Source organism: Cervus canadensis, chromosome 8 (assembly GCF_019320065.1).
Source record: "Cervus canadensis isolate Bull #8, Minnesota chromosome 8, ASM1932006v1, whole genome shotgun sequence".
In the NCBI taxonomy this organism is placed as follows: Eukaryota; Metazoa; Chordata; class Mammalia; order Artiodactyla; family Cervidae; genus Cervus; species Cervus canadensis.
In genome coordinates, this window is record NC_057393.1 from 29,587,272 (window position 1) to 29,605,999 (window position 18,728).

The 18,728-nt window shown below is 39.5% G+C and overlaps 2 protein-coding genes across 4 annotated transcripts in view; both read left to right on the forward strand.

Moving 5' to 3' along the window:
- CHUK (component of inhibitor of nuclear factor kappa B kinase complex) overlaps positions 1–7,329 on the forward strand; it is a 38,581-nt gene extending 31,252 nt beyond the window's left edge. The window contains exons 17-21 of one of the 2 annotated variants that reach the window (XM_043475743.1): positions 2,167–2,263; positions 2,555–2,702; positions 3,226–3,324; positions 5,303–5,402; positions 6,137–6,185. In XM_043475743.1, the coding sequence (XP_043331678.1) occupies positions 2,167–2,263; positions 2,555–2,702; positions 3,226–3,324; positions 5,303–5,371 (413 nt within the window). In that variant the 3' untranslated portion in view covers positions 5,372–5,402; positions 6,137–6,185. Of the gene's footprint in view, positions 1–2,166; positions 2,264–2,554; positions 2,703–3,225; positions 3,342–5,302; positions 5,403–6,136 lie in introns of both variants that reach the window. The other variant, XM_043475742.1, reaches the window with a different exon arrangement.
- Positions 7,330–12,173: 4,844 nt separating this feature from the next.
- ERLIN1 (ER lipid raft associated 1) overlaps positions 12,174–18,728 on the forward strand; it is a 37,432-nt gene continuing 30,877 nt past the window's right edge. Inside the window, exons 1-3 of one of the 2 annotated variants that reach the window (XM_043475746.1) lie at positions 12,174–12,304; positions 12,538–12,661; positions 14,639–14,720. In XM_043475746.1, coding sequence (XP_043331681.1) covers positions 12,549–12,661; positions 14,639–14,720 — 195 coding nt within the window. In that variant the 5' untranslated portion in view covers positions 12,174–12,304; positions 12,538–12,548. Of the gene's footprint in view, positions 12,662–14,638; positions 14,721–18,728 lie in introns of both variants that reach the window. The other variant, XM_043475745.1, reaches the window with a different exon arrangement.

The window sequence follows — 18,728 nt, forward strand, 5'->3', positions numbered from 1 at the left end:
AAAGTTTGATGAATTGTTGTACTGCTTCTAAATACATTTTGTTAGTCATCTAAGAAAAATTGTTCTCTTGTTCAGAAAGCTGCATATATATCTGGGGTTTGAATTAGCCAACATAATCCTTCTCAAAACAGAGACGATACAGTGTCTTTGAATATACAGTGATAAATCTATGTGTACATTGTTGTTCTTTAGTCGCTAAGTCCTGTCCAACTCTTTGTGACCCCACGGAGTGCCTCACACCAGGCTTCCCTGTCTTTCACTATCTCCCGGAATTTGCTTAAACTCATGTCCATTGAGTCAGTGATGCCATCCAACCATGTCATCCTCTGTCACCCCCTTTTCCTGCTGCCTTCAATCTTTCCCAGCATCAGGGTCTTTTCCAATGAGTCAGTTCTTCGTGTCAGATGACCAAAGTATTGGAACTTCAACATTAGTCCTTCCAATGAATATTCAGGGTTGATTTCCTTTAGGATTGCCTAGTTTCATCTCCTTGCTGTCCAAAGGATTCTCAAGAGTCTTCTCTAGCACCACAGTTCGAAAGCATCAATTCTTCAGCGCTCAGTCTTCTTTATGGTCCAACTCTCACATCCATACATGACTCCTGGAAAAACCGTAGCTTTGACTATAATGGACCTTTGTTGGCAAAAGTGATGTCTCTGATTTTTAATACTCTGTCTAGGTTTGTCATAGCTTTTCTTCCAAGGAGCAAGCATTTTTAAATTTTGTGGGTGCAGTCACCATCCACAGTGATTTTGGAGCCCATGAAAATAAAACCTGTCACTGTTTCCATTGTTTTCCCTTCTATTTGCCATGAAGTGATGGTACCAAATGCCATGATCTTAGATTTTTGAATGTTGAGTTTTAAGTCAGCTTTTTCACTTTTCTCTTTCACCCTCATCCAGAGGCTCTTTAATTCCTCTTTGCCACTCTTTTTTAGAGTGGCATCATCTACATATCTGAGATTGTTGATATTTCTCCTGGCAATCTTGATTCCAGCTTGTGAGTCATCCATCCTGGCATTTTGCATGATGTACTCTCCATATAATTTAAATAAGCAGGGTGACAATATACAGCCGTGACTCCTTTCCCAATTTGGAACCAGTCCATTGTTCCATGTCCGGTTCTAACTGTTGCTTCTTGGCCTGGAGACAGGTAATGGTCTGATATTCCCATTTCTTGAAGAATTTTCCACAGTTGTGATCCACACTGTCAAAGGCTTTAGCATAGTCAACAAAGCAGATTTTTTTTTTTTCCCGAATTCCCTTGCTTTTTCTGTGAATCAGTGGATGTTGCCATTTGATCTCTGATTCTCTCTGCTGTTTCTAAATTCAGCTTTTACATCTGGGAGTTCTCGGTTCATGTATTATTGAAGCCTAGCTTTGAAGGATTTTGAGTATTACCTTGCTAACATGTGAAATGAGCACAATTATACATTAGTTTGAGGCATTGCCTTTCTTCGGGATTGGAATGAAAACTGACCTATTCCAGTTCTGCAGCCACTGCTGAACTTTCCAAATTTGCTAGCATATTGATGCAGCACTTTAGCAGCAGCATCTTTTAGGATTTTAAATAGCTCAGCTGGAATTCCATCACCTCCACTAGCCTTGCTGGTAATGCTTCCTAAGGCCACTTGACTTTCACACTCCAGGATGTTCTAGGTGAGTGACCACATATCATGCTTATCTGGGTCATGAAGACCTTTTTTGTATAGTCATTCTGTGTATTCTTGCCACCTGGGGCTTCCCTGATGACTCAGATGGTAAAGAATCTGCCTGTAATGCAGGACATCCGGGTTTGATCCCTGGATTGGGAAGATCCCCTGGAGAAGGGAATGGCTACCCACTCCAGTGTTCTTGCCTGGAGAATCCATGGACAGAGGAGCCTGGCGGACTGTGGTCCATGGGGTTGCAGAGTCAGACACGACTGAGCAACTAACACTTTCTTTTTCATGTATACATATATACACACAAAGACAGACTTTGTTTTTAGTTATATGATTATTTATAGATATATAATCATAAAACCTTTTATACTAATTTAGTTTTGAAATTAAATGGAGATGTTAATTATTTAAGACTAGTTTAGGATTTTTAGGAATTTTTTGTTTAGGGCTGGTTTGTTTAATGCGGAAGAGAGGTCATACCTACTGACTGAGTCCTTTTATAGATCACTCCTACAGCGACAGCACGGAGATGGTGAAAATCATTGTGCATACTGTGCAGAGTCAGGACCGGGTTCTCAAGGAGCTGTTTGGTCATCTGAGGTAGAAATATTGTTTTGTTTCCTACTGAAAAGCCAGGGAACCTTTGCCAGGTTCCTTTTAAAACGTAATACCCCTTTCTGGTACATATACTAGACCCAGGAAGAGTACTGGCAGCATGCTGCAGAGCTTAGCCACGGCTGCATGCATTTAGTGTCCTCTCGGTGTGCACTGCTTTGCAGATCAGTCACTAAATCTGTGCTGATTGTGACTCATTACCCCAGGTGGGTTTGGGAGTATGGGGTACAGTCTTGGGGGATATGTAAGTATCTGACACAGATTTTACCTCTCCAGCAAGTTGTTGGGCTGTAAGCAGAAGATTATTGATCTACTGCCCAAGGTGGAAATGGCCCTCAGTAACATCAAAGAAGCTGACAATACTGTCATGTTTATGCAGGGAAAGAGGCAGAAAGAAATATGGCATCTCCTTAAAATTGCCTGTGTAAGTAATTTTTAATATGAATTATTTAATATGACACTAATTTGCTGTTATTCCCTACAAAAGGGTTTTTTATTAGCATGATTTCTGTCCTCTTTAAGACATATGTATTTTATGTTGGGTTGATGCTCATGTTCTTTGCTTGGTGTCTCACTAGTGATTCAGATGTAGGACTTCACGATCTTTCTCCGTTTTCTCTCTCCTTTCTAGTCTCCTGTTTTTATACTCCTCCCAACCCTAGACCACTGTGGTCACCCAACCCAACTTGGGGATAGATGTGCCTGGCTAATTTGAAAAACCAGCCCTTGGTTCAACTGGAGTTTTTCCTCCAACTAAAGTAGAATGGAAGGATGGATACATCTGATTTTAATCAATGAAGAAAGAGGTCCAGGAAAGGATAATTTGTAGGGTGTGTAACAGTGGAGGTAGTTTTGTACAGAAATACTCTGGTTCTGCATAAAAGTAGTGATAGAAATGTGTCTTAGGAATATGAATGCTTGCCTGTAATTTTATTTTTTTCCTTCAGACACAGAGTTCTGCTCGGTCTCTAGGATCCAGTCTAGAAGGTGTAACCCCTCAGCTGCCTCCAACTTCAGCAGAACGTGAACATCCTCTGTCATGCGTGGTAACTCCTCAAGATGGGTGGGTTCACTTTGTTACAATAGATAGTTGTGTGTTCAAGAGCAGTGGTGGGAGTGAGACAGTAGAGTGAAGTGGTTAAGATGTAATCTTCACTGCCTTATAGACCAGGATTGAATCCTGATTGTCCCTTTGTAATAACCCCACACAATTAACTTTACTGTTTTAATGTTCACATTTCCTCACCTGTAAAATGGGAAGTGCTATGAAAATTCATCTAGACAGTATATTTGGGAAGTGAATCCTTAGCAAATGTTACTTCTTATTAGCTCAATCCAAGTTCTAAGTTCTTATTGACTTATTAAACCTTTTAGCCATACTTTATTCCTAAATTTATCATTTATCTCTAAGAATTTATGCTTTTTGCAGTTGTCATTTTAGGGCCTTTGATCACCCCTCTAATGGAATTGAGTTTAATCTACTCATTTTATAACTTAGTATTCTTTTTTTTTTTTTTTAACTTAGTATTCTTAAAATCAGACTATTTTCAGTGCCTTAAATCATTTTTGGAAACAACTCAAGTTTGAAGTCCTATATTTTCTTTTAATTCCTACTCTTCTGCTAAAAGCTGAATGACTATCCATTTCTGTTATTTTTCTCAGCATGAGGTGTGCCGTATCTAGAGCCAGCGGCTCTTTGCTAGCTTGTATATTGTCGCTTTTCTTACAACTCATGGAGACCTCTACAGTACCAGCATTTCCTGGAAGCTCTGCCCATAATTAGTTTTGCAGAGGTGCAGCCGTGTAACATCACTGCTCAGGAGGTCAGCAGCTGCACATTCTGTACTCTGCTTTTATGAGAGAAAAGCACATGGCAGGAAGGCAAGCTGATACCAGGTATTTTATCTTCTTAAAGAAAGCAAGTTCTAGGGTATATTTTAGGGTCATTATACATTTGGCCAAATGTAATACATCCACAGCTATAGCATAGACTATAATTAGTTGTATGGACTTTAGGAAATATTAATCAGAGTTGATACAAATAAAGTTTAATATCTTTTTGCTTTCATTAGAGGCATTTGGGTTTATTAGAGAATGCAAATGGTTGCAAATGTTACCTCTATACAAGTGATTTTCAGTGTGAGGTTATGATTGTTTGCAAAAATATATTCACCAGGAATTTTAAAATATATTTTCCAAGAGGAAAACTGGTTTCAGTAATAATATACCTGTGGTACTTAACCACAAGGATTCGGGACTGTTGACCTCAATTTTTCTATCTGTTGAATAAGCTGAATGAGAATTTAGTTCTAACAGTGACCATCTTCCATGGCCTGGAATTGGTTCTACTAGGTAGGGACTGAGGGTTAGTAAAAGGTAAGGATGGAGGCCGTATAGAGGAGGAAAGTATAGAAGATAGAAATCAGATTCAGGATTGTCTTCAAATTTCCAAGGATACTTCTTGGTTCTTGGCAGGTCCCCTGTCACAGTTTTCTTCTGCTGTCCTCAGGAATCAGCTTGCTTTTCTTTTTCATTGCTGTCATCTATATTTTCCAGTTTTTTTTCACCTTCCCTGATCTTTGCAGAAAAGATAGTATATCTTTTCTATCTGTTCCCCGACATTTGTGTCTCAGAAGTAAGCATGCTGATGTTTTTACTACTTGTAAGGAAAAGGAACTGTTCCAGAAACAAAAAGAGATCTTTCATCTGGCTGTGCCACACGATCTCTTTTTGCCCTGAGTGAGCATTTTCAGGGGCAAAAAGTTGTATGTAAGTGCCACTTATATTTCAGAGGAAAATCAGATTGGCATCATAGGGGACTCCTTCTCATTAGAGCTGGGCAGAGGCAGCAGCCTGGAGTCACAAACAGGCCTCTGCCTCTGGGTGGGAGCGATGAGCAAACTGAACAGGAATCAGCTGCATTTGGTTGCTGGGTTGTGGTGTTATAGGAAGAGCAGTATCATCCTGACCCTGAAGATCAGAAAGTAGAGGAAATTCATATGCCCTTTTGCTTTCATTCCACAGGGAGACTTTAGCACAAATGATAGAAGAAAATTTGAACTGTCTTGGCCATTTAAGCACTATTATTCATGAAGCAAATGAAAAACAGGGCAACAGTATGATGGTAAGTTTTATATGAATATGGATGTGTGTTTTAAGTGTGTTGGGTGCAAAGGGTTTAACTTTCCATGCTGGACTTATCTGGTGTTTGGGATTCAGTTGGGGAATAGAACTCAGAGGAAAGAGCATTTGAGGAATGCTTAACCTCAACTCCTCATCTTCTGTTACCCATGGATATACTAGGATTATGCCATCAGTAATCTTTAATAGCATTTCTGGTCAAGTTAAATGGTGAGCTTTCTTTGCAGTGTGACCACTGAAATCAAATGGTCTGTACTTTTTTGCTTCTGCAGTCAGTTTTCTCCAGTAAGATGGGACATAATTTGTACTGTAATTCAAATATAGTTAACTGTTGTGTGCAAAATGAATAATGTTAATATGGTTATTAACAGAAGTGTTTTTATGAATATTTGATTGCTATGAATTATTGATTTGTTAAAACTTGGAGAAACTACAATAAAATATTTACTGGATTAACTTTTACTATATTTAGTCTTCATATTAATTCTTTGTTACTTCCTCTTTCATTATTTGCTTCAATTATCTGAAAACTCTGAAATTTTTTTTTGTTAGTAGAAATTAAGGTAAACTCTTTAATTGTAACTTATTTGTACTTTTGGTTTTTCAACTTTGATTATAAAATCTCCAAAGAAACAGAAAACTTGCGAAAATGAACACCCATATATCTATCGCTTAGAGTCAACATCTAATGGTTAACTTTTTCATGCCTGGTTTTAGAGTCTTGATTGGAGTTGGTTAACAGAATGACTTGCCACTTAGTGACTCTCCTGAAACCTATGAAGTTGTTGCTGCACAGGTTGGACATTTGTTTTTCTCCTATGAAACCATTCTTCAAATACCAGTCAATGGAAGAAATGACTATGATCAGAAACTCCACACGATTTTATAGCATAATATTTGACTCTGGGTAATTTTAACCTCTGAACAGATAGAATTTTATGTCAGTGGACTTAAATCCATTTGTCTTCAAACCTGGTAAAACATTACTTACTTAACTGATTCTTTCAACATTTAACTTTTGAGCATAAGGCCAAAATAATGTACACAGAGAAGAAAATCTCAACATGTATTCTAAGTAAAAAGTGTTTGCCTGTGTTTCTGTGGAAGAGACTGCTTGTGTTGTACTTGTGTTGCACTTAACAGTGCTCTTCCCAGCATCATAAGAGTTTGATCCCATTTTCCATTTTACTGCACATTTGATTGTATCCCTTTCCTATGAAGGGGACTGTGCATTTGTGCCTTTAATACCAACTGATTCTTCCAAATCTTGTTAAGTGTGCTATGTGTATATGTATTTAAGATGTACATTTAATAATATCAAAAAGAAGATGCCTGTTAATTTATAATGTATTTGAAAGCTTATGTGTTTTCATTTGTAAAAATGGGTCTTTTAAGGAATCTTTCATGTCTTGTCATACAAATTTATAAAGATCTGCATTCCTTATCTGTAATTCCAAAATCCAAAACTCTTTGCAAACAAGATTTTTCATAAGATTGATGACAAAATTCATCTGCTTGCACATCCAACGAGAACTGACATTGAGTCTACTTATCCCATTTAGTGTGAATATTCTTTTCTTTTGCTGCAGAAATATTACTGTATTTGATTGTTTGGGGGAGGGTGCTGCCACAGACCCTGCCTGATGTTTATGTAGTCTGGTATATGCACTGAATTACCTTTCTAAAATCTGAAAATTTCATAATTCTGAAGCATCAGAATTGAAACCAAGGGTTTCAAGATGAGATTGGGTGCCTTCAAGATGGTATGGCCGCAGACAGGGTTTCAGATAAAGGATTGTGGATCTATCGTCTGTTAAATAATTTAGAAGGTATTACTTGTTTAAAAAATGTGAAATGTTTTTGTATTCTAGACGGTTTTTCACTTTGTGTATTAAACAGTTTTTAAATTACTTTTTGAATCTCTATTCATTAAAATCAGATTGTAGCAGAATAATTGAATATGCTTTGAGAAAATGTGAAGGTTCCATGAAGCAGAGTTGGAGCACAGAGTAACATAACAGGCTTTTAGTGTACTTAGGAATAAAACAGACTTACGGTAAAGGCAGTATTGGGTAGCTTCTTTAATACAGTCTTTGCTCCTGAGATGGTCTGTCATGACTATCTGTTTCTAAAAACTATGCTTATACCATGTCCTAAAAACTGCTGTCTTAGTTAACCCATCCCCATTTTTGTTAACTGTCATTTTCCCAGTCATCTCAGTTTGAGACCTTGGGATTGTCTTCGCCTAACTTTTTAGTCAGCTGCTACTACTCTTTCTCTGAATATGGACATTCTGACTACCAGCCGTTAAAACTGGCTGTCTCTCTCTTGCTTCTTCCAGTTCTAGACGGTTTTAATCAGTAAACATTTATTGGGTACCTGTTGCTTGGAAGATATTGAGCAAAATGGGAAGATCAGAAAAATTAACACAGGCAGTACAGTAAGAGTGTTTGGAATGAAATTATTGTTAAAGGCTTTTTGAAATGAGAATTTTCTAAATATCATTATAATAAGTGATAAAAGATCTGGTATCAGTTCAGTTCAGTTCAGTCGCGTCCGACTCTTTGAGACCCCATGAATCGCAGCACGCCAGACCTCCCTGTCCATCACCAACACCCGGAGTCTACTCAAACCCATGTCCATTGAGTTGGTGATGCCATCCAACCATCTCATCCTCTGTCGTCCCCTTCTCCTCCTGTCCCCAATCCCACCCTGCATCAGGGTCTTTTCCAATGAGTCAACTCTTCGCATGAGGTGGCCAAAGTACTGGAGTTTCAGCTTCAGCATCAGTCCTTCTAATGAATACCTAGGACTGATCTCCTTTAGGATGAACTGGTTGGATCTCCTTGCAGTCCAAGGGACTCTCAAGAGTCTTCTCCAACACCATAGTTCAAAAGCATCAATTTTTCAGTGCTCAGCTTTCTTGACAGGCCAACTCTCACATCCACACATGACCACTGGAAAAACCATAGCCTTGACTAGACGGACCTTTGTTGGCAAAGTACTGTCTCTGCTTTTTAATATGCTATATCTAGGTTGGTCATAGCTTTCCTTCCAAGGAGTAAGCGTCTTTTAATTTCATGGCTGCAATCACCATCTGCAGTGATTTTGGAGCCCCCAAAAATAAAGTCTGACACTGTTTCCACTGTCTCCCCATCTATTTCGCATGAAGTTATGGGACCAGATGCCATGATCTTAGTTTTCTGAATGTTGAGCTTTAAGCCAACTTTTTCACTCTCCTCCTTTACTTTCATCAAGAGGCTTTTTAGTTCCTCTTCACTTTCTGCCATAAGGGTGGTGTCATCTGCATATCTGAGGTTATTGATATTTCTCCCAGCAACCTTGATTCCAGCTTGTGTTTCTTCCAGCCGAGCGTTTCTCATGATGTACTTTGCATATAAGTTAAATAAGCAGGGTGACAATATATAGCCTTGACGTACTTTTCCTATTTGGAATCAGTCTGTTGTTCCATGTCCAGTTCTAACTGTTGCTTCCTGACCTGCATACAGGTTTCTCAAGAGGCAGGTCAGGTGGTCTGGTATTCCCATCTCTTGAAGAATTTTCCACAGTTTATGGAAGGCTTTGGCGTAGTCAAAAAAGCAGAAATATATGTTTTTCTGGAACTCTCTTGCTTTTTTGATGATCTAGTGGATGTTGGCAATTTGATCTCTGGTTTCTGTGCCTTTTCTAAAACCAGCTTGAGCATCTGGAAGTTCACAGTTCACGTATTGCTGAAGCCTGGCTTGGAGAATTTTGAGCATTACTTTACTAGCATGTGAGATGAGTGCAATTGTGCGGTAGTTTGAGCATTCTTTGGGATTGGAATGAAAACTGACCTTTTCCAGTCCTGTGGCCACTGCTGAGTTTTCCAAATTTGCTGGCATATTGAGTGCAGCACTTTCACAGCGTCATCTTTCAGGATTTGAAATAGCTCAACTGGAATTCCATCACCTCCACTAGCTTTGTTCGAAGTGATGCTTTCCTAGGCCCATTTGACTTCACATTCCAGGATGTCTGGCTCTAGGTGAGTGATCACACCATTGTGATTATCTGGGTCATGAAGATCTTTTTTGTACAGTTCTTCTGTGTATTCTTGCCACCTCTTCTTAATATCTTCTGTTTCTGTTAGGTCCATACCATTTCTGTCCTTTATCGAACCCATCTTTGCATGAAATGTTCCCTTGGTAGCTCTAATTTTCTTGACGAGATCTCCAGTCTTTCCCATTCTGTTGTTTTCCTCTATTTCTTTGCATTGATTGCTGAGGAAGGCTTTCTTATCTCTCCTGTCTATTCTTTGGAACTCTGCATTCAAATGGGAATCTTTCCTTTTCTCCTTCGCTTTTTGCTTCTCTTCTTTTCACAGCTATTTGTAAGGCTTCCTCAGACAACCATTTTGCCTTTTTGCATTTCTTTTCCATGGGGATGGTCTTGATCCCTGTCTCCTGTACAATGCCATGAACCTCTGTGCATAGTTCATCAGGCTCTCTGTCTATCAGATATAGTCCCTTAAATCTATTTCTCACTTCCACTGTATAGTCATAAGGGATTTGATTTAGGTCATACCTGAATGGCCTAGTGGTTTTCCCAATTTCTTCAATTTAAGTCTGAATTTGGCAATTAGGAGTTCATGATCTGAGCCACAGTCAGGTCCCAGTCTTGTTTTTGCTGACTGTATAGAGCTTCTCCATCTTTGGCTGCAAAGAATATAATCAATCTGATTTCAGTGTTGACCATCTGGTGATGTCCAGGTGTAGTCTTCTCTTGTGTTGTTGGAAGAGGGTGTTTGCTATGACCAGTGCGTTCTCTTGGCAAAACTCTTATTAGCCTTTGCCCTGCTTCATTCCTTACTCCAAGGCCAAATGTGCCTGTTACTCCAGGTGTTTCTTGATTTCCTACTTTTGCATTCCAGATCATTATAATAAGTGATAGAAGATCTGGTATAGGGCAGGACTGTTTTTATGGTTTGTGGCTGATGTGACCTCAGGAGAGCTTGATCTGTGTGATACAGGCAAGTGGTATGAGTCAGAATAGCCTGTTACAGTGAGATCACCTCAGATATGCTTTTGATACATGAGTTGACCACTCTTATTTGTTATTTGCTGATAAGTTTTCAGAGTTGAATTTCAATTGTGGATTATATCTTATTTCATTCAAGCAATACTATGGAAAGCTACAATAATTCATCCAAAAAACAGAAGCAAACAATTTTTCATTTGTTTTGCTTTTTGTCGGTCAAAATAGCTAAGCTCTGCAATTAACATTTATCTAGTACAGACAAGGTCCCATACATTCCTAGGTGTAAAAGTCAAAGGGATGATCCAATAAGTGCATTTATTGAAGGGAAAAGGTACAGTTGTCTGGGAGGGCTTGCTTTAACGAAGATCTGAATTGACTCTATTACCTCTTTCCATTTCCACCAGTTACAACTAGTGAAACCTTGGGCCTGCAGTTTACTAACCACTTGGCTTCCCTGTCTCCTGTCTCCACTCTGAGCCATTCTGTAGACTCACTGACCCAGAAGCATTGCATTCTCATACTTCCCTACCCAAGAGGTTACAGAGCCCTCCAACTTTAGTCTATTTGGTCTATTTGTGGTCCCACTGCTAGTCTTTCAAAGCTTACATGATTAATGCCCAACCTCTTCTAATATGCTGCCCTTATTTCCCTTATACTCATCTATCTCACTCCTATCTTTACTCTTTCACTAAAAGCAGAGACATCACTTTGCTGACAAAGGTCCATGTAGTCAAAGCTATGGTTTTTTCAGTAGTCTTGTATGGATGTGAGAGTTGGACCATAAAGATAAGCATCAAAGAACTGATACTCTCAATTACAGTACTGGAGGACACTCTTGAGAGTCTCTTGGACAACAAGGAGAGCAAACCAGCCTAGTCCTAAAGGAAATCAACCCTGAATACTTATTGGAAGGACTGATGCTGAAGGCGAAGGTCCAATACTTTGGCCACCTGATGTGAAGAGCTGGCTCACTGGAAAAGACTTGATGATGGGAAAGATTGAGGGTAGGAGAAGGGGGAGACGGAGGATGAGATGGTTGGATAGTATCACGGACTCAATGAATAAGAGTTTGAGCAAGCTCTGGGAGATAGTGAAGGACAGGGAAGTCTGGCATCCTGCAGTCCATGGGGTCGCAGAGTCAGACGCGACTTAGTGACTAAATAACAATGAATAACTTAAAAGGGCAGAAAAGTAGTGAAAAGAAAGCTTGTCTTTATTCTCTAGCCATCCAATTTCCCCTCCCTGCAGAAAAGCACATTTGAGCCTTTCAAAATCAGGGCCTAGCCTAATATCTCACTCCTTTCCATCACAGAGGCTTCAAGGAAGTTCAAATACTCACTGTTTGTAGTCTTCCTGAAGGACCTTCCCAACACACACCCACGGTTGCGTGCTTATTAGTTCATTCCGTTCTTACTGCTTGGATGGTCTTCATAAAGCCCTCACTGGATCAGCATTCTGGCACCTTAATAGATGTCTTTGCACAAGGACAAACTGACCACTCCCTTGTCTCAGATGCCTTCTTTCCTCTGCCACTTTGCTTACTCCTAATAGCCCACTTCCCTTTTCTTCCGGAGCAGGAAACCAACAGCACACAGAGAAGACCCTACGCACCTTCGCGCGAAATCTCTCGGCGAGCGGCTTGGAGAATTTTGTCCCATTCGCTCCCCGTCTCTAGTCGCAGGGCGCGGCGTCGGCGTGCGTGTCCGCGCAGCCGCATTGCCCCGCGGGTGGGCGGGGCCGGCTGTTGGCGGCGGTTGGTCCGGCCTTGGTGGCGGCTCCACGTGCGGGCGGGGACGATGCGTCACTGATTAGTGAGGCCCGGCCGAGGGGTCGGCCTCCGTCCGGAGTCTTCGGCTGGCTCCCCTCTCAGTTAGTGCCTTCCGCTGGGCGGGGAGGAGCGGTCGTCTGGAGGGGTTGTCAGGCCCGAGCCGTGTCGACTCACTGGCCAGCTCGAGCGGAGGAGGGTGGCGAGGAGGAAAAGGGGGCATAGGACTCCTCAGCTCGGCCTGCGGCACGGCGCCAGGTCGCGAGGGGGAAGGTGGAAACCAGAGGTGGTGGGCCTGTCACTCAAGTGGCTGGGGCTGCGTTCCATCCGCATGCAGGAGGAATTAGGATGAATATGACTCAAGCCCGAGTTCTGGTGGCTGGAGTGGTGGGTCTGGTGGTGGTCCTCCTCTACGCCTCCATCCACAAGATCGAGGAAGGACACCTGGCCGTGTACTACAGGTGAGCGGCACGTGCAGTCAGCTCAGGTTCTAGAACAGGTAGAAGGGAGACTTTTATTCGAGTCTAGGAAATTGTTCTCAGGAAACTTTTTCTAGTCCTAGAAAGTGATTTTCGTCGCATCCCTAGGGAATTTGGAGGTTGTGGCAGGCTTTTGTAGACAGTTGGACAGTTTCGGTGCTATGCAGAGATTAAGACTCCCTACAGTTGTTCCTAATAGTCAGTAAACCCACTTATTTGTAGGAAAAAAATGAAGGGTGGAAGGCAGTGGTCACTCCACCTGTAGCTGAGGAGGTGGATAAATCATTGTTAAATTGCATACAGCTTTACTGCCTGTTTGCAGCTGTAGATGCTATTTAGAAACTTGGGTCCTGTTTGTGGTTGTTTCTTAGCTTTTTGTTGTTTTCTTTAAAAGGTTCTGGCGTCTGGTTTGGGCTTGTAAGGCCGTGAAGACCATGACAGTTGCTAAATTCCTGGACCTTGAGAGACAAGCACAGGATGTGACAGACTATCTTCCCAGCCTTTCCCTTTCTTTTCACGTGGAAAGGAATGGTGTGAAGTGTTAGTTGCTCTCTAGCTGAGATGAATAGCTGTTCCTTCAACGTAGTTACCACCAGTTTTTTTTTTTATATATAGACAGATGACAGTTTGGGGAAATTTGAAATGGTGTGTTTGAAAGAGCTTCAACTTTTTGCTGGCTTCCACCCATCCTCCCTTAAAACTGATATTTTCCGCTTTTAGATCCACCGTGAGTCTTAGAAATAGTAAGTGTGGGTGGGAGTCTAGCATTTTTAAAATGACAGGTTAGTCTGTATTTCCATCTAGTTCAGCATATAACTATTTCTTTCAATGAATTTGAAATTTAAAAATTTGGAATAATGGAAAAAAGTGATAGTAAAGGCAAAGAAAGAACATTTCAAGGTGTGGGTTTCAAAGAGTTAGGGATGGACCTCAAGCAACTAATCTTTTCTTAGTTATTTGTTATGAATTCTTTGCAAATCTGTTTATATTTTCAAGATAGAAAGCTAAGTTCTATGAATTTACTATTCACTATATAATATGGGATTTCTTTTTTATAGTTGCATCCAAATTGCCTCCTTTTTATAACTTCCAGGGTGTGGTGTCATGTTTCTTACATTTCAGAATTTGGTGATCATGTCTATGCTTATAACATATTGATTTATAGTTTTATCTCTTTATTCTTCATCTTTCTATGCTAATTTTTTGTTGTTGATTTTATAGAGGCTTTATGGCCCCAGTTTTTTTTTTGTTTCATAAAAGACATTTTGAAGTATAATTTGCAATGTTGTGTTTTAAGTGTTCAGCAAAGTGATTGTTCTACATATATATGTTTATATATTTTTCAGATTCTTTTATGTTATAGATTATTACAAGATACCGAGTTTAGTTCCTTGTACTATACAGTAGGTCCTTGTTGTTTACCTTTTTTATATATAGTGTTGTGTATATGTTAATTGCCCCCAATATTTTAATTGCTTTCTAGGTAGATTAAAAGAATCGTGAGCGTCAGAAATTTTCTCCTTACTTGGAAGTTTGTGTTATCTTTTTTTTTTTTCCAGCCCGGTGATTAAATGTATTATGTTTTGATCTGGCTTGTGTTATGTACAATTAAAGTACATCAACCGAGAACCAGCTAAATTTTTTTTCCACAAGTATTTCTCAAAAGGTTAAAGACCAAAGAGAATCTTTATACCTGAGAGTATGCTGGAGACCCGGAGGTGTGGTTGGTAGAGCTTATGAAACAAGGTGTAATGTTAACAGTTTAATTTTATCTTTGCACTTTTGTAGGTGTGACAGATACTGTAGGAACCAGCAGTTGTTCATCACGAGTAACTCATACTAGTGAGGCTTTAGTAGATCAATAGCATGAGTAAGAGTGAATATTTATTACAGCATTTTAGATTTGAAAAGAGAATTTCTCTTTTTATAATCTTGTCAAATTGAAACATCTTTTTGCAGGGGAGGAGCTTTACTAACTAGCCCCAGTGGACCGGGCTATCATATCATGTTGCCTTTCATTACTACCTTCAGATCTGTGCAGGTGAGTGATTCCTAGGGAAGCCCTGACACTGGAAAGACAAGTGTGACAGGAACAGTTACCACATTCATGGGTGGAGATAGAGTTCCTTATTGCTTAAGCAAATGGTAGTATGCTACCAATGTAGGAGCTAAAGTTTAGAGTACAGTTGTCACAGTATAAGTTATGAGTTTGAACGACGTCACTCTCTTGAAGTATGAGCTAGGCAGCTTTTAAGGACTGACTTTTCCCATCTACATAGTGGAATACAGCAGGTTTTCTGTTGCTGCTATCAGAGTAAAAGCAAAAATTTGAAACAGCTGGAGACATAAACCAGTGATTTCTTGGTTTAGAATGGTGTTTGGTTTCCATACAGGCAATCTCCTGGGCTACTGTTAACGTGGAGGACCTCAATTTTTATACAGTTTCTGTGCCTCATATTTTTGCCTGGAACATTAAGCACAACTTTATGTGGAACCTTACTGAATGTTCTAGTTTGACAACATCCCAGAATATCTGAAATAAGCATCTGGTTCTTGAGAATACTGTCTTGGCCGTAGGAGACACTTAGTAAATATCTTTTGACATGACAAGATGACAAAGCAGGATTAAATTGTTACTACTTTTGCAAGCACTGTGTGATTATAAATCTTTGGATTCAGAAGTTTGTCTACTATCTGCTGCTAATTTTTTAGGACTCAGGGAAATTTAATGTGTTTAGTCTTGTAATTTAAAGTCTAGGCTTTCTGCTAAATGAGATTTTCATTATGAATAGTTAAATCCTCCAGATTTCGTTCCAATTTCCTTTTAGATGGCCTGGAATAAATCATGTCTATTGAAATGAAATATTGTGTTCTCCTAGTCAGACTGATTTCCGTACTGTTTTCCCATATTTTATTCACTCTTGCCTTGGCTGATGGCATCTCACCATCTCTCTCTTTATTCCTTATTTCCTGTCTAAATCTTGCCAGCCTTTTTAAAGCTCATCACAAATTCTACTCTTGTTCCATAGCTCTTAAAGTCTATATTGTAAATTTTGGCCCTTGGTCTTATTTCCTTTAGTAATGTTGTCTTGTTATTAGTCTCATAAGTTTTTGTGTGAATTTTTCTCCAGAAAGTCTCCAAATTTCTTGAAGGCAGGGGTTGTAACACAATTCATATTTCTGGCCTTTCTACTTTTGGTGAAAGTTGTTAAATTGAAGTGATTTCTCAGGAAGCAGTCTGGTGTAGTGAACATGGGGCCAGAAACCTGGAGAAGAGGTTCTGACCCTGGTTCCTCCACCAGTTGGTTACATGACTTTGCAGAAAGTACCTAACCATTCTAGACTCCAGTTAGTTCTCTGAAGCAAGAGGTTTTAACTGCATGAACCTACCAACAGCTTAAAGCTGTTGAAAAACATTTGAAAAACTAAAATCATAGCATCTGGTCCCATCACTTCATGGCAAATAGAAGGGGAAAAAGTGGAAGTGTGACAGATTTTGTTTTCTTGGGTTCCAAAATCACTGTGGATAGTGACTGCAGCCATGAAGTTAAAAGACACTTGCTGTTTGAAAGGAAAGCTGACAAACCTAGACAGTATGCTAAAAAGCAAAGACCTCATTTGGCCAACAAAGGTTCATATAGTCAAACCTGTGGTTTTTCCATTAGTCATGTATGGATGTGAGATTGGACCATATGGAAGGCTGAGTGCTGAAGAATTGATGCTTTCGAATTATGGTGCTGGGGAAGATTCTTGAGAGTTCTTTGGACTGCAAGGAGATCAAACCAGTCAATCCTAAAAGAAATCTACCCTGAATATACATTGGAAGGGCTGATGCTGAAACTTTGATACATGGGCCACGTGATGTGAAGAGACAACTCATTTGAAAAGACCCTGATGCTGGGAAAGACTGAAGGCCACACAAGAAGAGGGCGACAGGATGAGATGGTTAAATAGCATTACTGACTCAATTTGAGCAAACTCTGGGAGATAGTAAAGGACAGGGAAGCCTGGCATGCTGCAGTCCATGGAGTCGCAAAGAGTCACATATGACTTAGCGATTGAACAATAACAGCCACAACCAATAGCTTAAATGGTCTATAGTGATGTTGTCAATGGTGTCATCAGATGCTTAGAGATCAGGGGCTTTTTTTAAGATCCTGTTCAATGCCAGGCATGTCTGTCTCTGTCTTCTTGGAGGTTAGTATGTTGGGTCATACTGATGACTCTTATATAAAAGAGAGAAATACAGGATGTGTGTCTATATTTACATATAAATATTTTATATATACACACATACACATATAGAGTGATAAACTGTCATAAGAAATGAAAATGAAATTTGTAAAAAGATTTTTGTGAACTAATGTACTTTGTATCTACAAAATATTAAATGTTGGAGTCAGTTTGACTAAATGGAAATGGTCTTTATATGTGAAACAGCAATGTTCTAGGAAAGAATTATATTAATAAAATCCTCTTAAGTTGTTTTCATAAGAATGAGATGCAGAAACTTATTTTTAGGAATTTTTGGAACACATTAGAGGACATAACTTATATAAACAAATGGCTTAACAGATTTGGCATTTGATAGGAATATTTAAGAAGCATCTTGGGAAAATGTGAGATCCCCATATATGATGTAAGAAAAAAAAATGTTTAGAAAAATATGAACACTTTTAGCCTTTAAAATACATATAACAAAACCAAAGACTTTAAAGTATTTATACTGGGAAAATGATTTTTGAGATAATATAAAAGAAGTAAAAAAGTACATGAAAATAGGATGTCAAATTGAAGATTTAACCTTTGAACTCTTGCTGGTTCTTGGTTTGACAATTGAAGACTATCCTTTAGGTTTAGATAGAAATGTATATGTAAAGTTCATCTGGCAGTTGAATTTGGTTAATGTTTTGAAGGGAATAAACTGAGCTCACCTTTCATATCAACTTCTCTCTCCCTACTCAGGACCTGTCACTAATGTTTATTATCACCCTTTTAACCCTAGAATTCATAGTCTATTCTTTTCTGTCCTGGAATTTTATATGCAAATAGTTGTCAAATTCCTGTTATGTCTCCTGGGTTGACAACTTTCCGTTTCCATGGCCTTTTCTATGTTAATCTAAATAAATCAATACTTTAGCTTCCCAGGTGGTGGTCTTGCCTGCAGATGTGATAGATAATGAGAGCCACATCACACAAAAGCAAAGGACTGAAGAAAAAGTCATCTTTTTGAAAGGTTCATTTTGTGGCTATTTATAGGATGGATTAGGGAGAGCACAAGCCCCCCCAGCCAATATTCAAGGCCCTCTCCCTAACATCATCATCATGTTCTCTTCTCAGAGCCTCACCTCATCTATATTGCCTTTCCTAAGCCAACTGCTTCCTGACACTTATACACACAGTTGTGTGGCTGGTTATTTAACTCTACCAGTTAATACCTAATTTGTATCTGTTATGAATTGCTTCATAAGGATTTTCTCTCCTGTGTTGGATTGTGAGTTCTTTGGAAACAGGGGCCATGCTTCCTTTCTCCTTGTGTTCTGTCCAGTGCTCTGTTGCTGTATTTAATACAACAACAGGCTTAATACAGTGCATTGTGTCCAGGATACACTCATTATGTGCTCACCTATTGGATGCCTTCCAGTGCAATAGGGAGTCATTCCGGATCCAAATCAAGTTATGACAGGGGTAGAGTAATTAAGTACCATGTTGTTGGTTCACTAGGAGGAAGCACTGCTGATGGTGGCAGTTCTATTAAAAAGGAAATTGAATCGGCCATCTGAGAGATAACTAGGACCTGACCTAAAATATTGCCTACAGCTTCAGAGGAAGAGGTTGCTGTTGAGTTCAAAGGGCTACTTGTATGCATATAATAGTTATCTTTTACCTTCATTGTAAGCATTAATATTAGCAGTCGAATCAGAGTTCAAAACACAAGTCCTAGCAATAGTATCCTTGTGGGTATTCCATGTAGTTTGCAATCCTAGGCCAACCCCAGGCAAATAAAGGACTCTGATTGAGAGATTGAACATTGAAACTTTTCCTGGTG